This window comes from Sarcophilus harrisii, chromosome 4 (genome assembly GCF_902635505.1).
Source record: "Sarcophilus harrisii chromosome 4, mSarHar1.11, whole genome shotgun sequence".
Classification (NCBI taxonomy): Eukaryota; Metazoa; Chordata; class Mammalia; order Dasyuromorphia; family Dasyuridae; genus Sarcophilus; species Sarcophilus harrisii.
In genome coordinates, this window is record NC_045429.1 from 239,531,099 (window position 1) to 239,549,806 (window position 18,708).

At 31.3% G+C, this 18,708-nt stretch overlaps 1 protein-coding gene across 6 annotated transcripts in view; it reads right to left on the reverse strand.

The window, feature by feature from the left end:
• FAM135A (family with sequence similarity 135 member A) overlaps positions 1–18,708 on the reverse strand; it is a 116,467-nt gene that overhangs the window by 4,112 nt on the left and 93,647 nt on the right. For all 6 annotated transcript variants that reach the window (XM_031964670.1, XM_031964666.1, XM_031964669.1 and 3 more), the window contains 4 exons: positions 18,141–18,232; positions 17,298–17,395; positions 14,798–14,949; positions 13,258–13,368 (listed from right to left, as the gene is read on the reverse strand). In XM_031964670.1, coding sequence (XP_031820530.1) covers positions 13,258–13,368; positions 14,798–14,949; positions 17,298–17,395; positions 18,141–18,232 — 453 coding nt within the window. The remainder of the gene's footprint in view (positions 1–13,257; positions 13,369–14,797; positions 14,950–17,297; positions 17,396–18,140; positions 18,233–18,708) is intronic.

Below are 18,708 nucleotides of genomic sequence, written 5' to 3' on the forward strand. Positions count from 1 at the left end.
TTCAAAACCAATAGGCAGTGAAATCAGTTAAATTAAATCATGTTTATAAATACATTTTCTATGTACTGTTATTTAGAATCCAGGGCAGAGCAATATTAGAAAAATGTTTGAGGCACATATTTGAACTAAATATTTAATTTATTAATAAATATGAAATAAAATATTTACATTGTGCTAAATAAAAGGGTAAATGAAGTTAGTAGGGTGCTGAAGAAGAGGAAAGAATGAATGAATGAATGTAAAGATTATAAGCATGATGGTTAAATTTATTAGAGAATTGCTTTGACTGTTTCACACAATTTATCTCATTTTGTGCTAATGCTCTAAAAGGGAGGCAAGTATTTAACTACATGGTAACTGCAGTATATTTAATTTTTTTAACATTAAGTTGGAAACAAGTCACTATTTTTTCCAGTTTTCCCAGTTCATATATTGAGCTTGTAGTCAGATATTCAGTCCAGGACTTGGTAAAATTGATATTTTTCTGATAATTCTCCAGATTTGTTTAAAAAGAACTCTATTCTGTAAAGGATGCTAAATTGTTAATTGTAGATTAAAGGGATAGTTGAAGAACAAAGAAAATTGATCAAAATTTTAAGATTTTTGTATTACAAAGTAATTCCTAAATGTTCACCATATTATTATGCTCATATCTAGCTAGTTTCAGATCATGGAATCATAGGTATAGATTTGGAAAGGACTCTCACAGGTCTGAGTCCAAACTCCTAGTTATACAAATAAGGAATTGAAGTCTTGCCCAAAATCAAACAGTTATTAAATGACAGTAAACATCTCAATTGATAACTCTGAAGTCAGAACTTTTGCCACTATATAATTCCATCCAATTATTCATTAGAGACCAAGCCTTAGTGAGCATGGACATCTTGCTCTCTAACCTCCTTTATGCCTCTCTTACTCTAGTCCTCTTCTATCCTCCATAATTGCTTACATTAAAAACCTTTTTTTTTTTGGGTCACCTCTTTCTGGTGTTCTATATCTTCTCAGAAAATGTAAGCGCTTTAAAGACAGAGGCTATATAAGTTTTATAGTGCTCAGCACTAATATTAGATCTTTAATAAAAGCTTGATTAATAAGTGGATTAGGGTATGTGGACTCAATGACTAACACTTTATTATTGTTAAATAAAATCAAGGTATGATGTCCTTTCCATAATCTTTTAGAGATATCTTAAGAATGAAACTGAGAGATTGCTGGAAAAACTTTGGACAGTAGTTTTAGTAGAGGGATCAAAAATCAGATTGCAAGGCATTTAGTCACTTAATAAGAACCACTAGAGATCCTAAGCCTCTGGAAACCAAAGGTAGGACCTAAATTAGAGATCACTAGTGATCACACTATCAACTGCCTTTTTGGACATTTCAAACTGCATTTATTACTACAGAGATTTCAAATTCAACACATTTCCAATAGATTTTATTATCTTTTCCTTAAAATCTATCTCCTTCTCAATTTTCCTATTTCTAAGACACCACCATACTTCCAATCAACTATTTGCAATTTTGATGTTATCTTCAATCTTAACCCACATACGTAATTAATTGCTAAATCTTTTCATGTCTGTCTCCACATTCCTGTATTCAATCCTTTTTCTACTCATCTGAGCTCTCATTACCTCTTTTCTAGATGATTGTAATAGCTTCTTAAAAAGGCTGTCTACCAACTACCTTGAATTTATTTTCTATGTACTTATAGACGTATGTTATTTTTTTCCTGGCTCAAATCTTTCCCCAGTCTAATCCATTCATCACCCATCTGACATAAGATGAATTGCCTAAGTATACAACTGATCGTGTTACTCCCTTAACTCAATAAAACTGCAGTAGATCCTTACTATCTTTAACATAAAAAAAAAAAAAACACCACTTTTATTTGCCATTCTTTTTCTAATCTATCTTTGTATCCTTGTTATACATTACAACTCTTCTTACACTCTGCAGTCTAAGCTTTTTGGCAGCCTTGTTATTTCTCACATATAATATTCCATCTCCTGGATCATGCCTTTGAACTGGCTATCCAATGCACTCCTTCCTCACCTCTGCCTCAGAGACTTATTTTCTTCAAAATTAAACTTGAGTACAATCTTCTGCATGCCATTTTTCCTGATCTCCTCAACTGCTAGAATCTGTCTCCACCAATTACCTTGGTTTTATCTTGTGTATGTCATGTGTGTGTGTGTGTGTGTATATATACACACACACACACACACACACACACACACATATAAAACACACACATATATCATCTCCACTGAAATAAAAATTCCATGAGGACAGTGTTTGTCTGTGTATCCCTGGTGTCTAGTATAGTACAAAAGCAAATATTTAATGAATATTTGTTAGCTGATTGGCTGGTTAAGTTCCTTTCCTTGCCATTATGAAGTGAGGCTAGAAACTTGAAGTCTTGTGAACTGCCTGTCCTTATTACAAGATGTTAAGTGATCCAAATTCCTGGTCCTCTTCACTCTAAGGTCTCTAGAGAGTTTGTAATAGTGGTAAGCCATGGAAATGGATTCAGCTGCTCCAGATCAATGCTATATATGCTCAGAATCATGGAAGATAGGGGTCCTCATCTACTATTTTACTCCTTCCTAAGACTATATCTATGTGATGTTTTGATTCCTTTGGTTCAATTATTACAGACAACACCCTTTTCCTTGCTTCTGTTCATACTTTTACAGAACTGATTCCTCCTTAGGTGCAGGTTGAACTATATGGCTTCCAAGTATTTTTACAGTACTATGAGATGCCATGAAAAAACCTCAGAGGACTTCTGGTTCAACTCATACCTAAATAGGAATTTCCTTTACAACATCTGGTATCTGCCTAAAATCCTCAAATGAGGAGCAGCTCTCTACTTCCCCAGATACTGGAATCAACTTTTATAGAATTCTTTATTAGTAGGAACAGGAAGACTTTCACAAATAATTTTCTTCAATAGAAGACCACATCTTCAGTCATGAGACAAAATGAAAGAAGTGAAGATCATAGGATTCTTTTGTGTTTATATTTACTAATGATGGGGAAAAAATTCCATTTGATTATAAAAAGCAAAATGTAGCTTTAAAGGCTCTCCTTCAACAGTATGTCTTCTCTAACAAATAGTAAGATTATACAAGAGTCTCTGAGTTCCGATCATGAAGATACTTGCCATTGTCACAGAGGATGTCTTATGCAGAGTCTCAAAAGAAGATATATTTTCTCCTTCTACAGAAGACTTGTTTTCAGATGACATTATAATGATTTTAATAACCACCAAAAAATCTAATAAAGACTTTCCTCAAGGAGAGCAGCTAAAATTATCACCTACATGGAGAACAACCATCATCCAAATAAATAATGCCTAGACAGGTAATGGATGAGTAATCCAACTATTTATGTTATTTAAAAGCACTTGTAAATAGATAGTGAACTGGGCTCAGAAACAAATGGAAATAAAAATATGACTGAACTGTATTTGAGAAATGGTATAGCACTTTCAAAAATCCTAAATTGTACATTGACAGAAGTTACATTTTTAAAAACCACAATTCTTCTCATGATACTATGTGGATGCAAACCATAGAACAGTTTGGTCATAAGCCAAAGAACAGAATTGCAGATTTCTTTAAAGACAATGGAAAAATACATGGTAGCATATGTAGGCAGCAGCTCATTAATACCTTCTTTTGCAATTAGTGATTAATAAATACTGAGAAAATGTTATAATTAAAAAAGGACGTAGGTGAATCATGTCTCAAGAGTAAGAGGTAATAAACAAGCATCTTAAATTATGAACTGGTATCTGCAGAATGTTATGATTGTCTCATAGAGATTTTTTATGAAGAACTTATGGGACAGTAGTATAGAGTAACACAGGAAGTAAAGAAGTGAATGGAGAAGTAGTATTAACGTTGGTGAGATTATGGAACCATTTAAATGTTTTATATATATGTATATACACATGTATTTAAATATATATGGATAATCTATTATTTCACTGACTCTACCTATAACACACACACACACACACACACACACATATATATATATCTTTTAAAAGCATATGGTTTTCAATATTTCAATGTAGTGCTTTAAGAAAAAACTTTTGCTCTTTTAAAAATAATTTTGTTGATGCATTTTTAAAAATAATAATGATAGCTAGCATTTATATAATGTTTGCAAAGTACTTTATTAAGATTATCTCCTATTTTATCTTCAGATGTAAGTATTAATACTATCCTCATTTGACAGAGAAGATAGATGTAAAAGGGTTACAAAGCTAGTATATCTGAGAATGAATTTCAAATACAGGTCTTCCTTATTTCAGAAACAGATATTTCACTTTACATTGTCTAAATTACCCTTTGGTTTCCTTTTTTTCTTCCATATATCCATCCCTTATAACAAAGAATTTTTTAAAGAGAAATAAAAATTCAGCAAAACCACTCAATTGTATTGGAAACAAACAAATAAATCTGATAATATATGCATTTCCTTCCTTTTCCCCCACCTCTACCCCAGTTTTGCAGAAGAGTGGAGGGAGATATCATGTATCTTATTTGGAATGTGTATCTTTGTGATTTTGCAACATTCACCTTCAATTGTTTTGTGGTTATTACTCCCCCTTCCCCTCTCCGAATTGTTATGGTTGTTGTGTAAATTGTTTTCTTGGCTCTGCTTACTTCAGTTTGCATTAATTAACATATACCTTTTCATGATGCTCTACAGTCATCACATTTTTCATTTCTTAGAGCATAGCAACAATCTATCACATTTATATATAAGAGTTTATTTAGCAGTTTCCCCAACTTGCCATCACAAAAACCACTGCTATGTTTTGATAGATATGGGGCCTTCTTTTTATTAGTGGAGAATATGCTTAACAGTGGAATATCTATGGGTTAAAACATACAGATAGCTTTGCCATTTTATTTGCATAATTCCAAACTACTTTCCAGAGAAAAATTGTACTAATTCATACCCTCACTAAAAATCGATCAGTGTGCTTATCTTTCCACAACTTCAACACAGACCATTTCACAATTTTTTCTTGTTTTTGCCAATTTGTTCAGTATGAACTAAAATCTTAACTTGTTTCGATTTGAATTTCTCTTATTATTAGTGACAGATCATTCTTTCATATGACAGTTAATTTGCAATTCTTTTCAGAACTATTTATATCCTTTGAGCATTTTTCTATTGGGGTAATGGTCTTAGTTTTTAAAAGGTTTTCTATGAATTCTTGAATACTAATTTTTGTAGGCATGAGGCTCTGTGGATAGAGTGCTGAGCCTTTAGTCAGGAAGACGAGTTCAAATCAGGTACTCAATTACTAACTATAGGACTTGGACAAGTCGCTTAACCTCAATTTGCTTTAATTCACTGGAGAGGGAGATGACAAACTACTTCAGTATCTGACCCCCAAAATCCCATGAATACCACTGGCATGGGTCTATGAGGTTATGAAGAGTTGTACACTACTGAACTAAACACAACAGTAAATAGTCTTTGCTATAGTTATTAATATTTATTCCTGAACATTTGTTGTAGGTCCTTGGGTTCAAGATTTCTTTCTCAGTTTTAAAATAAGCTACAACAGGCATTAACTAGAGTGTTCATAATGAAGATCATTAAGATGCTTATGCGATCAACATTCCAAAGAAAACAGAACAGTCCTTAACCTTTTATTTTTAAACTTATTATAAAATATCAGATTTATTCTTTATTAAACCAACAAAAATAGTTAGTTCCTCCTAACTCTATTTTTTATCAAAACCAAAATATATAACAACATAAAATGTTGTTTACAAATCAAAAGCAACACCTTTTACTGAATAGCTTCATGATATGTGCTTATGGATACATTTGCTTAAAAAAAAAAAAATTATCCTGTGCTACGGTTAGCACAGTAGGATTCCTTAATCACTATACTTTATTTGTCAGATTTCTACAGCTGGGAAAGATTCTCAGTTGTTTGTTTTAGGGATTCTTAAAATAGTGACTTTCTGTTTGTGAAATTCTGAACAATGACTTGATTTTTAGGTAGTTCATTTTGTTTTCAGTATTCAACTTTAAACTGAAATTATAGTTATTTCCCCTTAAAACAACTAGCTTTCATTAGAATTTTTTTATTTTTGTTCACTGGAAATTTACCTGCTTTAAGCATGGCAGAAATAATCCTTGTCGCAGTATAGATTTGTGGTCTAAATTTCTCCAAAATTGGCAGTAGCTGATGCGTTTTAATATTTAATCTGACTTTTCAAGTTAAAGGCCAAAGAAAATGAGGTTTAGGATAAATTTCAATATGACATCTTATAGGACCCTCAATCCCATGAGATCTTAGCTGGTTTGTTTGTTCATCTAATTTTATAATTATTATTTTATTATTCATTAAACATATGTATAGTAAAAACCTATAATGTGAAGGAACGAGATGCCATGAAAGATACAAAAAATAAGATAAATCCTGCCAACAAAGAACTTATAGTCTAATCTTAAACAAATGAATAACTACTGAATAACTACTAGATGACAGAGTGGGTACGTGACATAGTAGACAGAGCATTGGGCCCAAGCCTTGAAATCCAGCCTTAGATACTAGCTATCTAAGTTACTTAACTTAGGGCAAGTTACTTAACCCTGGTTACCTCAATTCCTCATCTGTAAAATGAGTTAGAAGTCCTCCAGTATCTTTCTTTGAAAAGAAAATCCCAAATAGGTTCATGAAGAGATGAACACAGCTAAAACAACTGAGCAACAACAACAAAAGCACTATGGACCATGCTGAGGGGAAAACAAAAATAATTAAATTCCTAATATTATAAAGTTTACAATAGATAGATAGACAAAGAAGATAAGACACATGTATGCAGCAAATGAAAATATAGTTACGATAGAAAAGATAGCTCATAAGCAATACATTTCAAGGAAAACTGAAAATGCAGGTAAGAGACAAAAAATGCTAGAAGAGTTTTAAAGATATTTTACTTCTGTTTGAGGAGTTATTTCTCTTATGTACTTCTACATTTCTTCCAATCAGCATCTTGAGCTCTTACTTTGTTTCAGGTACCCATAATCAAACAACTTTATAAAAAGAAAGTATATAGGTCACCTGAAATCAATATCATTCTTCACTGGGTTGATTTTGCTGTTTTCCTTCAAGACTAAACTAAAGTATCACTTTCTACATGAAACCTTTCTGGACTGTGATTAGCACAGTGCCTGACACATACTTGATAATTAAAAAGTGCTTGTTGATGTTTTCTATTGTCTTCAAGAATGGTCTTCATTTACATATAGTCAATGTATATTGTGGTATATATATATGTATGTATGTATATATCATTCCCCATATTTATGATTATTCTGGTTTCTTTTGAAGCAATAGTTTGAATTTTGCTGAAAAGTCCAACTCCTATTCAATGACAATCAAAGCTTATTTTGTGTAATGTTATTTTTTTGGGGTACAAAGTAATCTTTGCCTTTGTAAAATGATATTCTAATTTCCCGTTTGATATCTCCTTAAGAAACATTATGTAAGATCTGGCCTTATTTTGGTTAGTATGTGAAGGATTTTCTTTTTGTTGATATTATGACTGATGGTATGACCAAAGCTGACCACAATACTCAATGAATTAAACTTAGCTTTCTGTTGTAGTTTGTGATGTCTCTCCATTATTCCTTTTCCTGCCAGTCAAGGCAACAAACCATGTTAAGTGTTTACCATTTGCCAAGTACTATCTTAACCCTAGAAATACAATTTAAAAAGAAGGATAGTCTTGCCCTCAAGGAATTTACATTTTAATGGGGAAACACAACAAGTAAAAGAAAGCTGAAAAGTGAGAAAAGGGGTAGGAGAAAAGACACTCACATGGAGTATCAGGAATTGAACTTTCAAGATGGGGGCACAGGAAAGAATGGAATTCCAACGTGAGAAGGCTGCTCCCTACATGGTAGAAGAAAGAACTCTAGAATCAAGTCAAGTCAAGAGTCAAAAGCAAAATAGAAAGGAAATGCTACTTCTGGGAAATTTTCTTGTATGATTTTTTTTTTTTTGCTGAGGCAATTAAGTCACTTGCCCAGAGTCACATAGCTAGAAGTATTAAGTGTCTGAGACCAGATCTGAACTCAGATCCTCCTGATCTTCAGGGTTGGTGCTCTGTGCCACATGGCTGCTCCCTGTATGAATTTTTTTGAAGTGTGGTGCTTCTAGAAAATTTTTAATCCTTCTTTCTTTGCATCCTATCTTTAAAACCAATCTCCTTGGCTTATAGAGATTTCATGTAATCTTCTAGTTTTAATTTTGTCCAAATATCTGCATTTTTGGATTTCAATTTTGCCATTCTTTTTTGAGAATCTATAAAATCAATTGTTTCATTTATTTAGTTTCTTCCTTGAGAACTTTAATTTCTGCCCTGATTTTTAACCTTATTTCTTCTTTTAATTACATAATTCTTCTTCTGAATCATTCTGGAGGTTCTTATTTCATTTTAATTTGGGGGGCACCATGTAGCATTTATTGTATTACCTTCTTTTTTCTAAGAGATTTTCTTCTATCCATAGTACTTATTCATTGTATTGGCTCCTTTTCTAATCATTTGCTTTTCTTTATTCCTTCTGCTGGTTTTTAGGTGAAGTATTCCTTATAACCGACGTTAATAGGAATGATCTTCCTCTTATACTAAATGATGCTACAAGGGCCTACTGTTTTTCTCCCACACTAATGAACCCCATCCCTGGTTTCTTTTTACCATTTACATTTTTACAAATTCTGTGACTTCATCTGTTACCTGGTTGGGACATCTGGCTATATAAAAGACTCAGAGGTATTTTTAAACTAGACATAATATTCTTCACTTGACCTTCTTAAAGATACTAATTCCCTCTCTAATATATAGACTGTTCTAAGTCTTGTTCTTCCAAGCAATTCTTTTCCAGTTACTAAATCTCTTGGTTGAATACACGAATTTCAATCTATTAAGGAAGTGAGACCTCAGCATCTAGCTGGGATTTTAAGTGGAGAGCCTAAGAACTAATGTTTAATACTGCTATAGTCAAACAAAATTTGAGACAGGAAGTTATTCTTTGGGTTGTGCATGGAAAGAATTGGGCACTGTGATAAGTTTGTAATGTGGCTTTCTGCAGTTTTCTTTGATAAAAATTATCTTGCAGTGAACTGTTCCTTTCCCCTTGTTTCAGTTATTTTAGTTATATTATCTGGTACATTTCTTGTTTTAAGGTGGTAAAAGGGAATTAAATCTAACAGCAACTTCTTACTATCTTGTTGGGGAAGCCCTCATACAAAAAAATCAGTCCTAGAGTATAAGACTGTAAACAGTATCGACTGTTACTCTGTAAAATCATCTGTTGCAAACAGCTGTTCATTTGCAGAAGAAGCTTACAGGTATGGATCAAAAATATAAATATTATTCTAAATTAATTAAATACAAATTCATTCAAAAGTATTACTAAATTTATTGAGACATTTTGGCCAAAATAGACATGAGAGTAAATGATAAATATAGGTAATGTGACAACAAAAAAGGGTAAGATTTTATAGATAATATTAAGTAAAATGTTTGCTCTCTTTTCATATAACCCTTCCTTAGGGGATGATTAACCTATTCTATAATATTTGTAATGTGAACAATTGGTTAACTTTGCAATTCATCTCAGAAGTTCAAAAGAAATCTTTATTCAGGAGGAAAAATGACCGGGGAAGCTTTGCCTGTATTACAGAGCTATTCCAGTTGTGTTCCAGAAATAGGAGACTGGCTGTGTTCTAAAGCCTCAAATCCATGAAATTCCAGACTTCATGATTCTTAGCAAAGTAATGGGCAAACTTAATAAGGATTTATATAGTAATATAATTAATTTATATAGTAATGTAATTTATATAATAATAGTAAAGTAACAATAGATATTTGTGGATTTTAAAAATGGCTGAGTAGAGGGATAAAAGGCAAAAAAGAAAAAGATTATACACATACTTATTTTGAAATATTTTTCTTTTCTCGTGATCATACTGTGGTAATGTTTGATTTATGTTTGTATTATATTCTTCAGTTATGGACTGATTTTATGTTTTGCTATTAAGTACTTAGTATAGAACCTAGAACACAGTAAGTGCTTAATAAATTTTTGTATACATATAACAATAATAGTGTTGGAGAAGTTGTGAAAGAACTGATGAACTAATACATTGTTGGTAGAGATGTGAATTAGTTAATCATTCTGAAAGCAATTTGGAATTATGCAAATAAACAGATATCCATATTCTTTGGTCCAAAGACCAACCATATCCCTCATAGAAGGGATTGATAGATAAAAAATAAAATTTTTATATTATTTATAGATGTAGTAGTATGGTTTTTATGGTAGCAAAGAACTAGAAACAAAGCAGATACCCAGTGATTGGAGAAATGACTAAACAAATGATGGTTATGAATATAATAGAATATTATCATGTTGTAAAAAATAATAATACAGAGAAGTGTGAAAAGACTTAAGTAAACTGATATATAAAGTGAATTTGTAGATCCAAGAAAACAATAAACACAATGACTACAACAATACAAAGGGAAAGATTAAAATGTATGTCACAAAATTACAAGATTTAAGGGAAGACACATTTCCTCACTGCTTTGCAGATCGGGGGGGGGGGGGGGGGTGAAGAGGTTCATTGAAAATATACATTTTCCCATATACTGCCTAGTTTTGATAATTTTTTCCTCTCTAAAAATAACTGTTGTAAAAGATGGCTGTATAGGAAGGGCAAAGGGGACAGATATGGAGGAAAATCTAAAATTAAAAACAAAAGATACCAATAAAATTTATTTACTTATAATTTAAATTTTTTTTATTATTATTTATTAAATTATTAAATTTTAAATAAAAAATTATATATACACACATAAATCACACTATACATGCATATCACACACACACACACAAATTATATAACACATACCCACACCCCTTAGACCTGTTTGTAAACAGTAGATGGAAATGCTAGACCACTATATGGCTAAGAATAATTCAGATAACTAGATGGTATAGTAAGTAATTAATGTGCTGGACTTGGAGTCAGGAAGACATAAGTTCAAATCCAATTTTAGATAGATTTACAAAATGTGTGATTCTGGTCAAGTAACTTACTCTCTTTCCATCTATAAAATGAAGATAAAATAGTAGTTACCTCCCACGGTTATTATAAGGATAAAAACAGATAATATTTATGAAGTACTTTGCAAACCTATAAGTGCTATAGAAATGCGATCATTATTACTGTTTTTAACAGCAGCAGCAGTAAGAGTTGTGAACAAATACTGGTGAGGCTAGCTGCTTAAGCCTTAAAGATATTCAAAATAGAATATTTTCATCTTGACAGAAAAGAACAAGGCACTCTGGGACTTGTTTTCAAATCTCAAACTGAAAGAAACATAGTATGTAAATTTCCCATTACTAATTGCAATTAAAAACATTTTACAATCATTACTTTATTTCCAAACATTTGTGGGTGTTTAGCTACATAGCACTAAAAATAGTTTATTAAAATAGCTGATATAACTGACAACTACTGTCTCTTAATTTGGGTTCTATGGTCAAAAGTTGTACTGCTTTGCAGATTTGGTTTCAAATAGGTTCATTAAGTGAAAAATATGTATCACAAATATATTCACCAGTTCCTGTCAACATAAGAGTCAATCTTAATAAAAACAATGTTTTCGTACAGGCAGTCTTTGACTGATGGTGATTCAATTTCCAGTGCTCAGCCATAAATCACATCCATCTTATCAACTTACAGTACTTACTGCAGGCACGTAGCACACAAATGCACTTATATCAATCTGCTTCCTGACGTATGCCACGTAAGGCTCTCCTTGGCCCCCAGTCTCTTTCCCTGCCCTGCAGAGCCTCTCTCCCTGAGGGTCTCTTGGGTCCCAGCCAGCACCAGCACAGCCCCTCCCTGGGGGTTCTTGGGCTGTTGCTTAAGCAGAGGGAGGGAGGGGGCAAAGCAGGAATAAAAGGGAAGAGGGAGGGAGACAGAAAAAGGTATCAGACCAAAGGAGAGTGTTCTGTGAGTATAAAATGGTATCTTATATCTGTGGCTCACAAACTGTCTCTGAAGGCAACTCCAAAAAGAATTTCAAGAATACAATGAGGCACAGTTATAATATTTAAACAATTATATGGCTTTCCAGAGAAGTAATTTGATAAGAGCCTCATTTGTAGTCATACATTTCAGTGTGTTTAAAAATCAATTTCACTACTATAATTATATATGGCATTAAACAAACCTTTAATTGAGTGCTAGTGAAAAAAAAGACCCCACTCAAATAGATGATTTCCTAAATAAATTCTGATATCAAAATTAAAATCATATGCTGCAGATTATTATATCTATTTTTTCTTCCCTGAAGTTTTTTGAAATTTTTCTTATAAGGAGATACTAGAGGTGGCTAAATTAGCTAGACTTTCAGATTAATCAAGGTATGACTATTTATTGAACTGAACCCCATCTAGCACTTCAGAATAAGTAAAGAAGTAAGTGGATGGAGGAAGGTAGAGAGTGAAATGAGTATGGACAATTTCAGAAACACAATTTAAAAGAATGATTATGGTTCCTGGTTTAGATGTGACACCTGAAACTATGAATTTATTTAAAAAAATTAATCAGTCCTCTGAAGTCATGCTGATGTCTGAATTGATTCCAAAATAATGATGACATAAAGTAGCCCCAAATTCAAGATTAATAATGAGCAAGCGGCAACTTTTAATTAATGGTGTTTCTTAATAAAGGCAAGATTTATATGATAAAAACTTAAACAAAAAGAGAAATATCTATAGTCAATGAAATATAGTAAAAAGCCACTGGACCAGGATTCAGGAGACTAGAGGTAAGTCACTTAACCTCTCTAAAAATTAAATTCTTATGAAGATACCACCAATGATCCTGATTACCTTATGGGAACTTTAGAAATTATCTAATACAACCCATTCATTTTGCAAATGATTTGAGGAGCACATAAGATTATGCATACATAGCACTTTGTGAACTTTAAAGCACTATTCAAATATAAAGTATTATTATTGATTACTAAAGAAATTACACTAGTCTTTCATGATTTTTTTTAAGGTAACCAGTCTATTTTGTAACAATAACTTGCTTATAAAATCAATTCATCTAATAAGTATTTGTTTGTAACAAATATAATGTTATGAGTGTAGAATTGTGAAGTTATTATTTTATACTTGCCTGTTTTCTTACTGAGTTTGTATAGGAAAGTTTGTCTGGGGTCCGAATGGTCTCGACATGTCAGTTGTAATAAAGAACCTGACTTTTTCCATTTTTGCATAAACCAGAGACCTGGAGAGTTATGAATAATATGTTAGTATAAATCTAAAATATGATAATTACATCCAAAATTACTGATAAGCACATGCTTTAGTTTTTAAAAATCCAGGAAATTGCTAGTTATTCCATTAGCCTATAAAACACTTTAACATTCTTATCTTTAAAAGTCCATTAAATAGAAGGATAAAAAATTGGATTAAGTAGATTAACAGAAAACCAGCTCATTACGGTAGTTATATTAGCAAGATAATACGAAGGAAAAAATACTGAGAAGCTGATCAGAAACTATTTGATTAGTCATGGAAAGAATGAAATAGAATATCTTAAATACACTGGAAAATGAAAGTGTGGATATATGATTTCAATCTACAGATGATGATTAGTCAAAGCTTTCATTTAAGGTGACCAAATAATCAATTTTCAGATTACTGATGATTTACTTAGGTAATTTACACTCTACACTTATGCTAATTTTCTTATATATCAGTTCTCCATATTTGTATAGTTCCTTTAAAATAAATCATCATTCATACATGACTCTCAGATCACTGAAAATTCATTGCCATCTACTGCTTTGTCTTTGTTTATTACATTTGTCAGTTTGTAGATTAGAGCAGAGGCTCATCACTGTAAGAAAAAAGATAAAACTCAAACAATTAACATTATACCTATAAAAATTGTTGGCAAAAGATTTATTGAAGAAACTCAAACTACTATTTCTCTGCATTGTGGTTTAGATTATGTATAGATTTTATTTTTTCCATCTTATTCTGTTTTACTGGAAATATTTAAGAGTTAACTGTAAATACTTTGCCACCAAAATTTTAAGTGAGGGAAAGAAAACTGCATGGTTTGCATATCAAAGAAACAAGATAGGCAAAAAATATGCCTATAAACAAAGATTTAATCTGAGAAATAGAAAATGACAGAAAATCCCTTCTCTCTAAAGGAAAATCAAATTCTCTAATCCTAATTTCACCCAGAAACCATTTAAAAGAATCCAAGATGTTCAACTGAATGAAACTCTTACCTCCATTTCAATTAAAAATATTTTATTGTGAGATTAAGACTTTTATACTATGAAAAAGAATAATAATTCTGTGATTTTAGCTGAATACATTTATTTTTTTATGACATACTTTTAATAAAAATATTTAGAAGGGTTAATACAATGTAACATAAAGGGTCAAATGTTTATTTTGACAAATACCAAGTAAATGTAAAAATATCTCTTTTCTCAAATAACTTTATTGGTTTATTACATATAATTTGGGGAAAAATGAAGGAACAAAACAGGAAATGAGCTGGTTTTCCTGATTTAGGCATATGGGGACAATGAATTCTCATTTATCAACATATGAATACTAAAAATAGCCAATTCTTATTCAACTATCTCTTTAGTTAAAAGATTCAAAAAAATTCAAAATGACAAAATTTTTACCTGTATTCACAAGAGCACTACTGTTGTAGAGGGTACCAAGGTGTGGTCCAGATAGAGATAGAAAGGTATGAAGTTTGTTGAGGTAATATTTAAATCTAGGCCGTGTAAGCACTGAACGGATAATTAAGTTCCCCAAGGAATGTCCAATAAAGCTTAAAGAAAAAAAATTACATTGTCTTCAAATCTGTTCAATTTTAGTTGAATTTTGTTATTTCACAGATATTAAAATTGAGATCTTGAAGGATTAACTGACTTGCCTGATGTCAAAAAGTATTTGCTAATTCCTACTACTCCTTCAAAGTGATGGTGAACACTTCTTTAACAATCCAAAATTTAAATAATTTTGCTCTCTGTGTTCTAAAGAGGCTCTGTAAATAGATGGCTTTCTAAATTAGAATTGAAATTGCCAAGAAAATATTTTAAAGGTAACACTGAGTTGAGTAGTTCATAATTTTGCTAGTGGGTAGAAAAACCAAAATACAATAAAGCTAAGCTTACTCAGAAATTATTAAGCCACAATTGCCTATATAATAGCCAGCACAGTAAAAAGTTATGTGTGTATGAATGTTTAATGTGGAAATGTTTACCTTTCTTTTAACTTTATATCAATAATTTGTAATGTAAACACTGTTAAACTACAAATAATGTTTACAAAGCACTGGTAAAATACAAGTTAGTTTCTACAATAAAGAAGTGAAAACATGTTTCATTTCATTATTATTTAAATAATAGTTCAATGATTAATGTTTTAATTGTACCTATTTAACAAAATTTGATAAAATTTGGGAGAACTCTTTGGGCATTTACTTCTCTTTGAAGGAAAATTACGATTTGTGGATCTCCACTGAGACAGAATCTATGAGAACTCGTTAATATAATAATAAGTTTATTAAGCTGGTCATACTAATGTGAACACAAAATCATTTAATTGAAAGTATTATATTATAAAGTATAAAAGTATTTTATTATATAATTTAAAAGTAATCCTAGAAATTCCCTTTTCTCAGAGAATTAAAAAAATTTTTAGGCCAAAAGTAGGGATGGATAAAATATTTATGCAAGGAATTGTCATGTGCTGAAGTATTCTCCTCTACTAAAGGCATTATTCAGCATTTGAAAGATATTACAGTGAGAATGTTTCAAGTTAAAGCTACTTTAAATAAAAGTCACTGCCATCAAAATTTTGCTTTCTTTTCAATTTTACTTATCAGAGTAAGAATTTAAGAAGTTCTAATCCAGTTAGCACTTATTTAGCTAGGTGTTCCCTAACTTTTTGAAGGAAAAAGTTATTTTACATGACTTGTACTTTGGAAGTCATAGTGAAGTTTATAAGCATGAATGTAGGTATAACAGTGGTGAATTCTGTAAGAGATGGAAGGTATGAATATATTATATCACAAATAACTATATACTCCTGGAGTAGTATGAAAGCAGCAGAGCTACTTTGAGCTATAATTCTCTCTAAAAAAAAAAAAATGGCAATGTTTTAGGAAAAGAGATAGCTATGACCCTGAAAACTATTCTGTGTCATCTATTAAAATTGACTGTCTGGTGAAATCCTGACATAATCTAAGGATTGATATAATTGATTCCAGATATGGAATGGATACTAATAATACTAAAATACCATTTATATTTTCTTTAGAAAGGGATTTGTACTCATTTTTGTTTTTCTGACACTGACAGCATTTTTGCTCCCTTCTCTCCATTCATCTTTTGTACTCATGGCTCCATTCACCTGGAAAGTATTTCCGATGAAATACTTTCATAGTATTCATGATGAAAGTTTTTTCCAATTCCCCCCAGTTGCGAGTGTCGTCGGGATAGTTATCTTCCCCTTTGTGAGATCTTTAAGGGCAGGAACAATTTAAAAACAAAACAAAAAACCAACCTTTCTTTATGGTACATCGCCTACTGTAATAGTAAATGCACATAATGTTACTGATTCTGTGTGTGTGCATCTCTAACAGTAAACACTCAAAATATGATTTAAGCTTCTAAGGGAGTTTTCATCTTTGAATCTCTACCACAATATCGTACACATACTAAGTGTACTTAGTGAATTGAACTGAATTGAAACTAGCTGGTTAGAAACAGTTAGCTTCTCCTTTCTTCATATCTTTTGAGGAAGGAACATTTATCTTTTTGTTTAGTCCCTGCTGTGTTAGACCAAAAGTCCTGTATAAAAACAAACAATTATTTATATTAATAACAAACAATTCTTCTTTTAAAGGAGAATTGATGACACTGAAAAATTTAAACCCAGTAGAGCAACTATCAGCCATGAAAACTGGATGCTCTAATTTTCTTTTTCCTGTCTTCTTGTTTGTATGCACTTGTTACTGAACTATTTTTATGGCATTTTTATCTACTCTCAAATAGTTTAGTTTTATTTCTACGCACAGTTTTTCTATTTTATAGTTAAGGACAAAATTATTATGAAACTGATGTTTTTATATAATTTGTAAAAATATTAAACAATAAGAACAATTTTAATTACCTGATTTTTGAAATTGTTAAACTATAAATTTGAATATACTGTATTATCTCATCAAGAAGGCGATCAGTCATGCTATCAAAATCAGCAAAGGTATCATTCTAAAGAAAAGCAAAATGTATAAATCAGTTACATGTACAACTTTTTAAATGTATTACCACTTCTAGCCAAATATTAATATTAACCTTAATGTACATATTAAAACCTGATCTTTCTTTGCTTCAATGTTTTTGTTTGAAGAAAGCACTAAATGAATTTACATTATGGCCCAAATAGTAAGATTGGTTTTTGGTGAAACTATACCATGAGATCAGAAAACTGAGGGAAGGGATTTAAGAAATTTTCTTCTCCAACCATTACATTTTATAACTGAGAAAACTGAAGACCAAAGAGGTTAAGCTCTGACATCACAAAAGTAATAAGCAGCAAAACCAGGATTTGAAGCCTAGTCCTGACTCAAATGCAATGCTCTTTAGCATTCTCTTTTAACATCATTAACAACCCTCATTTCATTTCCAAAAAACACAAAAACAAAAAAAACCTCCAAAACTTTTTTTTGGGGGGAGGAGCATTCTACTTAAAGTAAAAGCAAAAAAGTTAGCATAAGTAGTCAGAATTACAAATTTAATTAATAATTCCCGTCTGTATATAAACTCTAGAAAAATAAGCAGAATGCTTAGAAATATAAGTATAAAATATAGATATATAAAAGTCAAAAACAAAAAAATAACTTTATACTTATTCTTTATTTCATGAAATTTAAGAAAAGATTTTTCAAATAGACAGAAATGAAGTTATAAAAGAAATACTTTTAATATGATTTCCTATAAAAAGGTCACATCATACCTGATTCCTCTCAGACATAAGAAAATCTATTCGTCCTCCAGGAAGTCCAAGTTCGATATATGTTTTAACTAATCTAAGGTCTGCACTGTTACCTAGAAATAAAAAAAAAAATTCAAGTTTAAAGAAGCAATGGAAATGTAAAGCACAGTATTCCTGCATTTTTCTAGTTTATGAAAGTAATTTTATGGCCTGTGTTGAGTGAGCAGTGAGCAGACTGTTATTTTTTTTTTTTTTTAACTTTTAAAACTTCAAAATTGACATCCCAAATTCAGATGATGCCCATCAACAGTAAGCAAATGAGTAGCTTTGAGTTATACTATAATGGCATCATTCTCAAATTAATGATGTATTTCCTTAGCTATTCTTACTTGTCAATTAGGGTAGCATATAATACATCAAAATTGTGCTTTGTAGCTATTGTTGATTATATATAGCAAGTCAGCTAGACATGAACTTTAACTATTCTAGATCATCATTAACAACTTCATAATACATACTAGAGCTAGTCTTAGCTATGGGCACCCTCCTTTGGGAAGTGAGGTGAACTAATGACAGAAGTAGCCTGGAA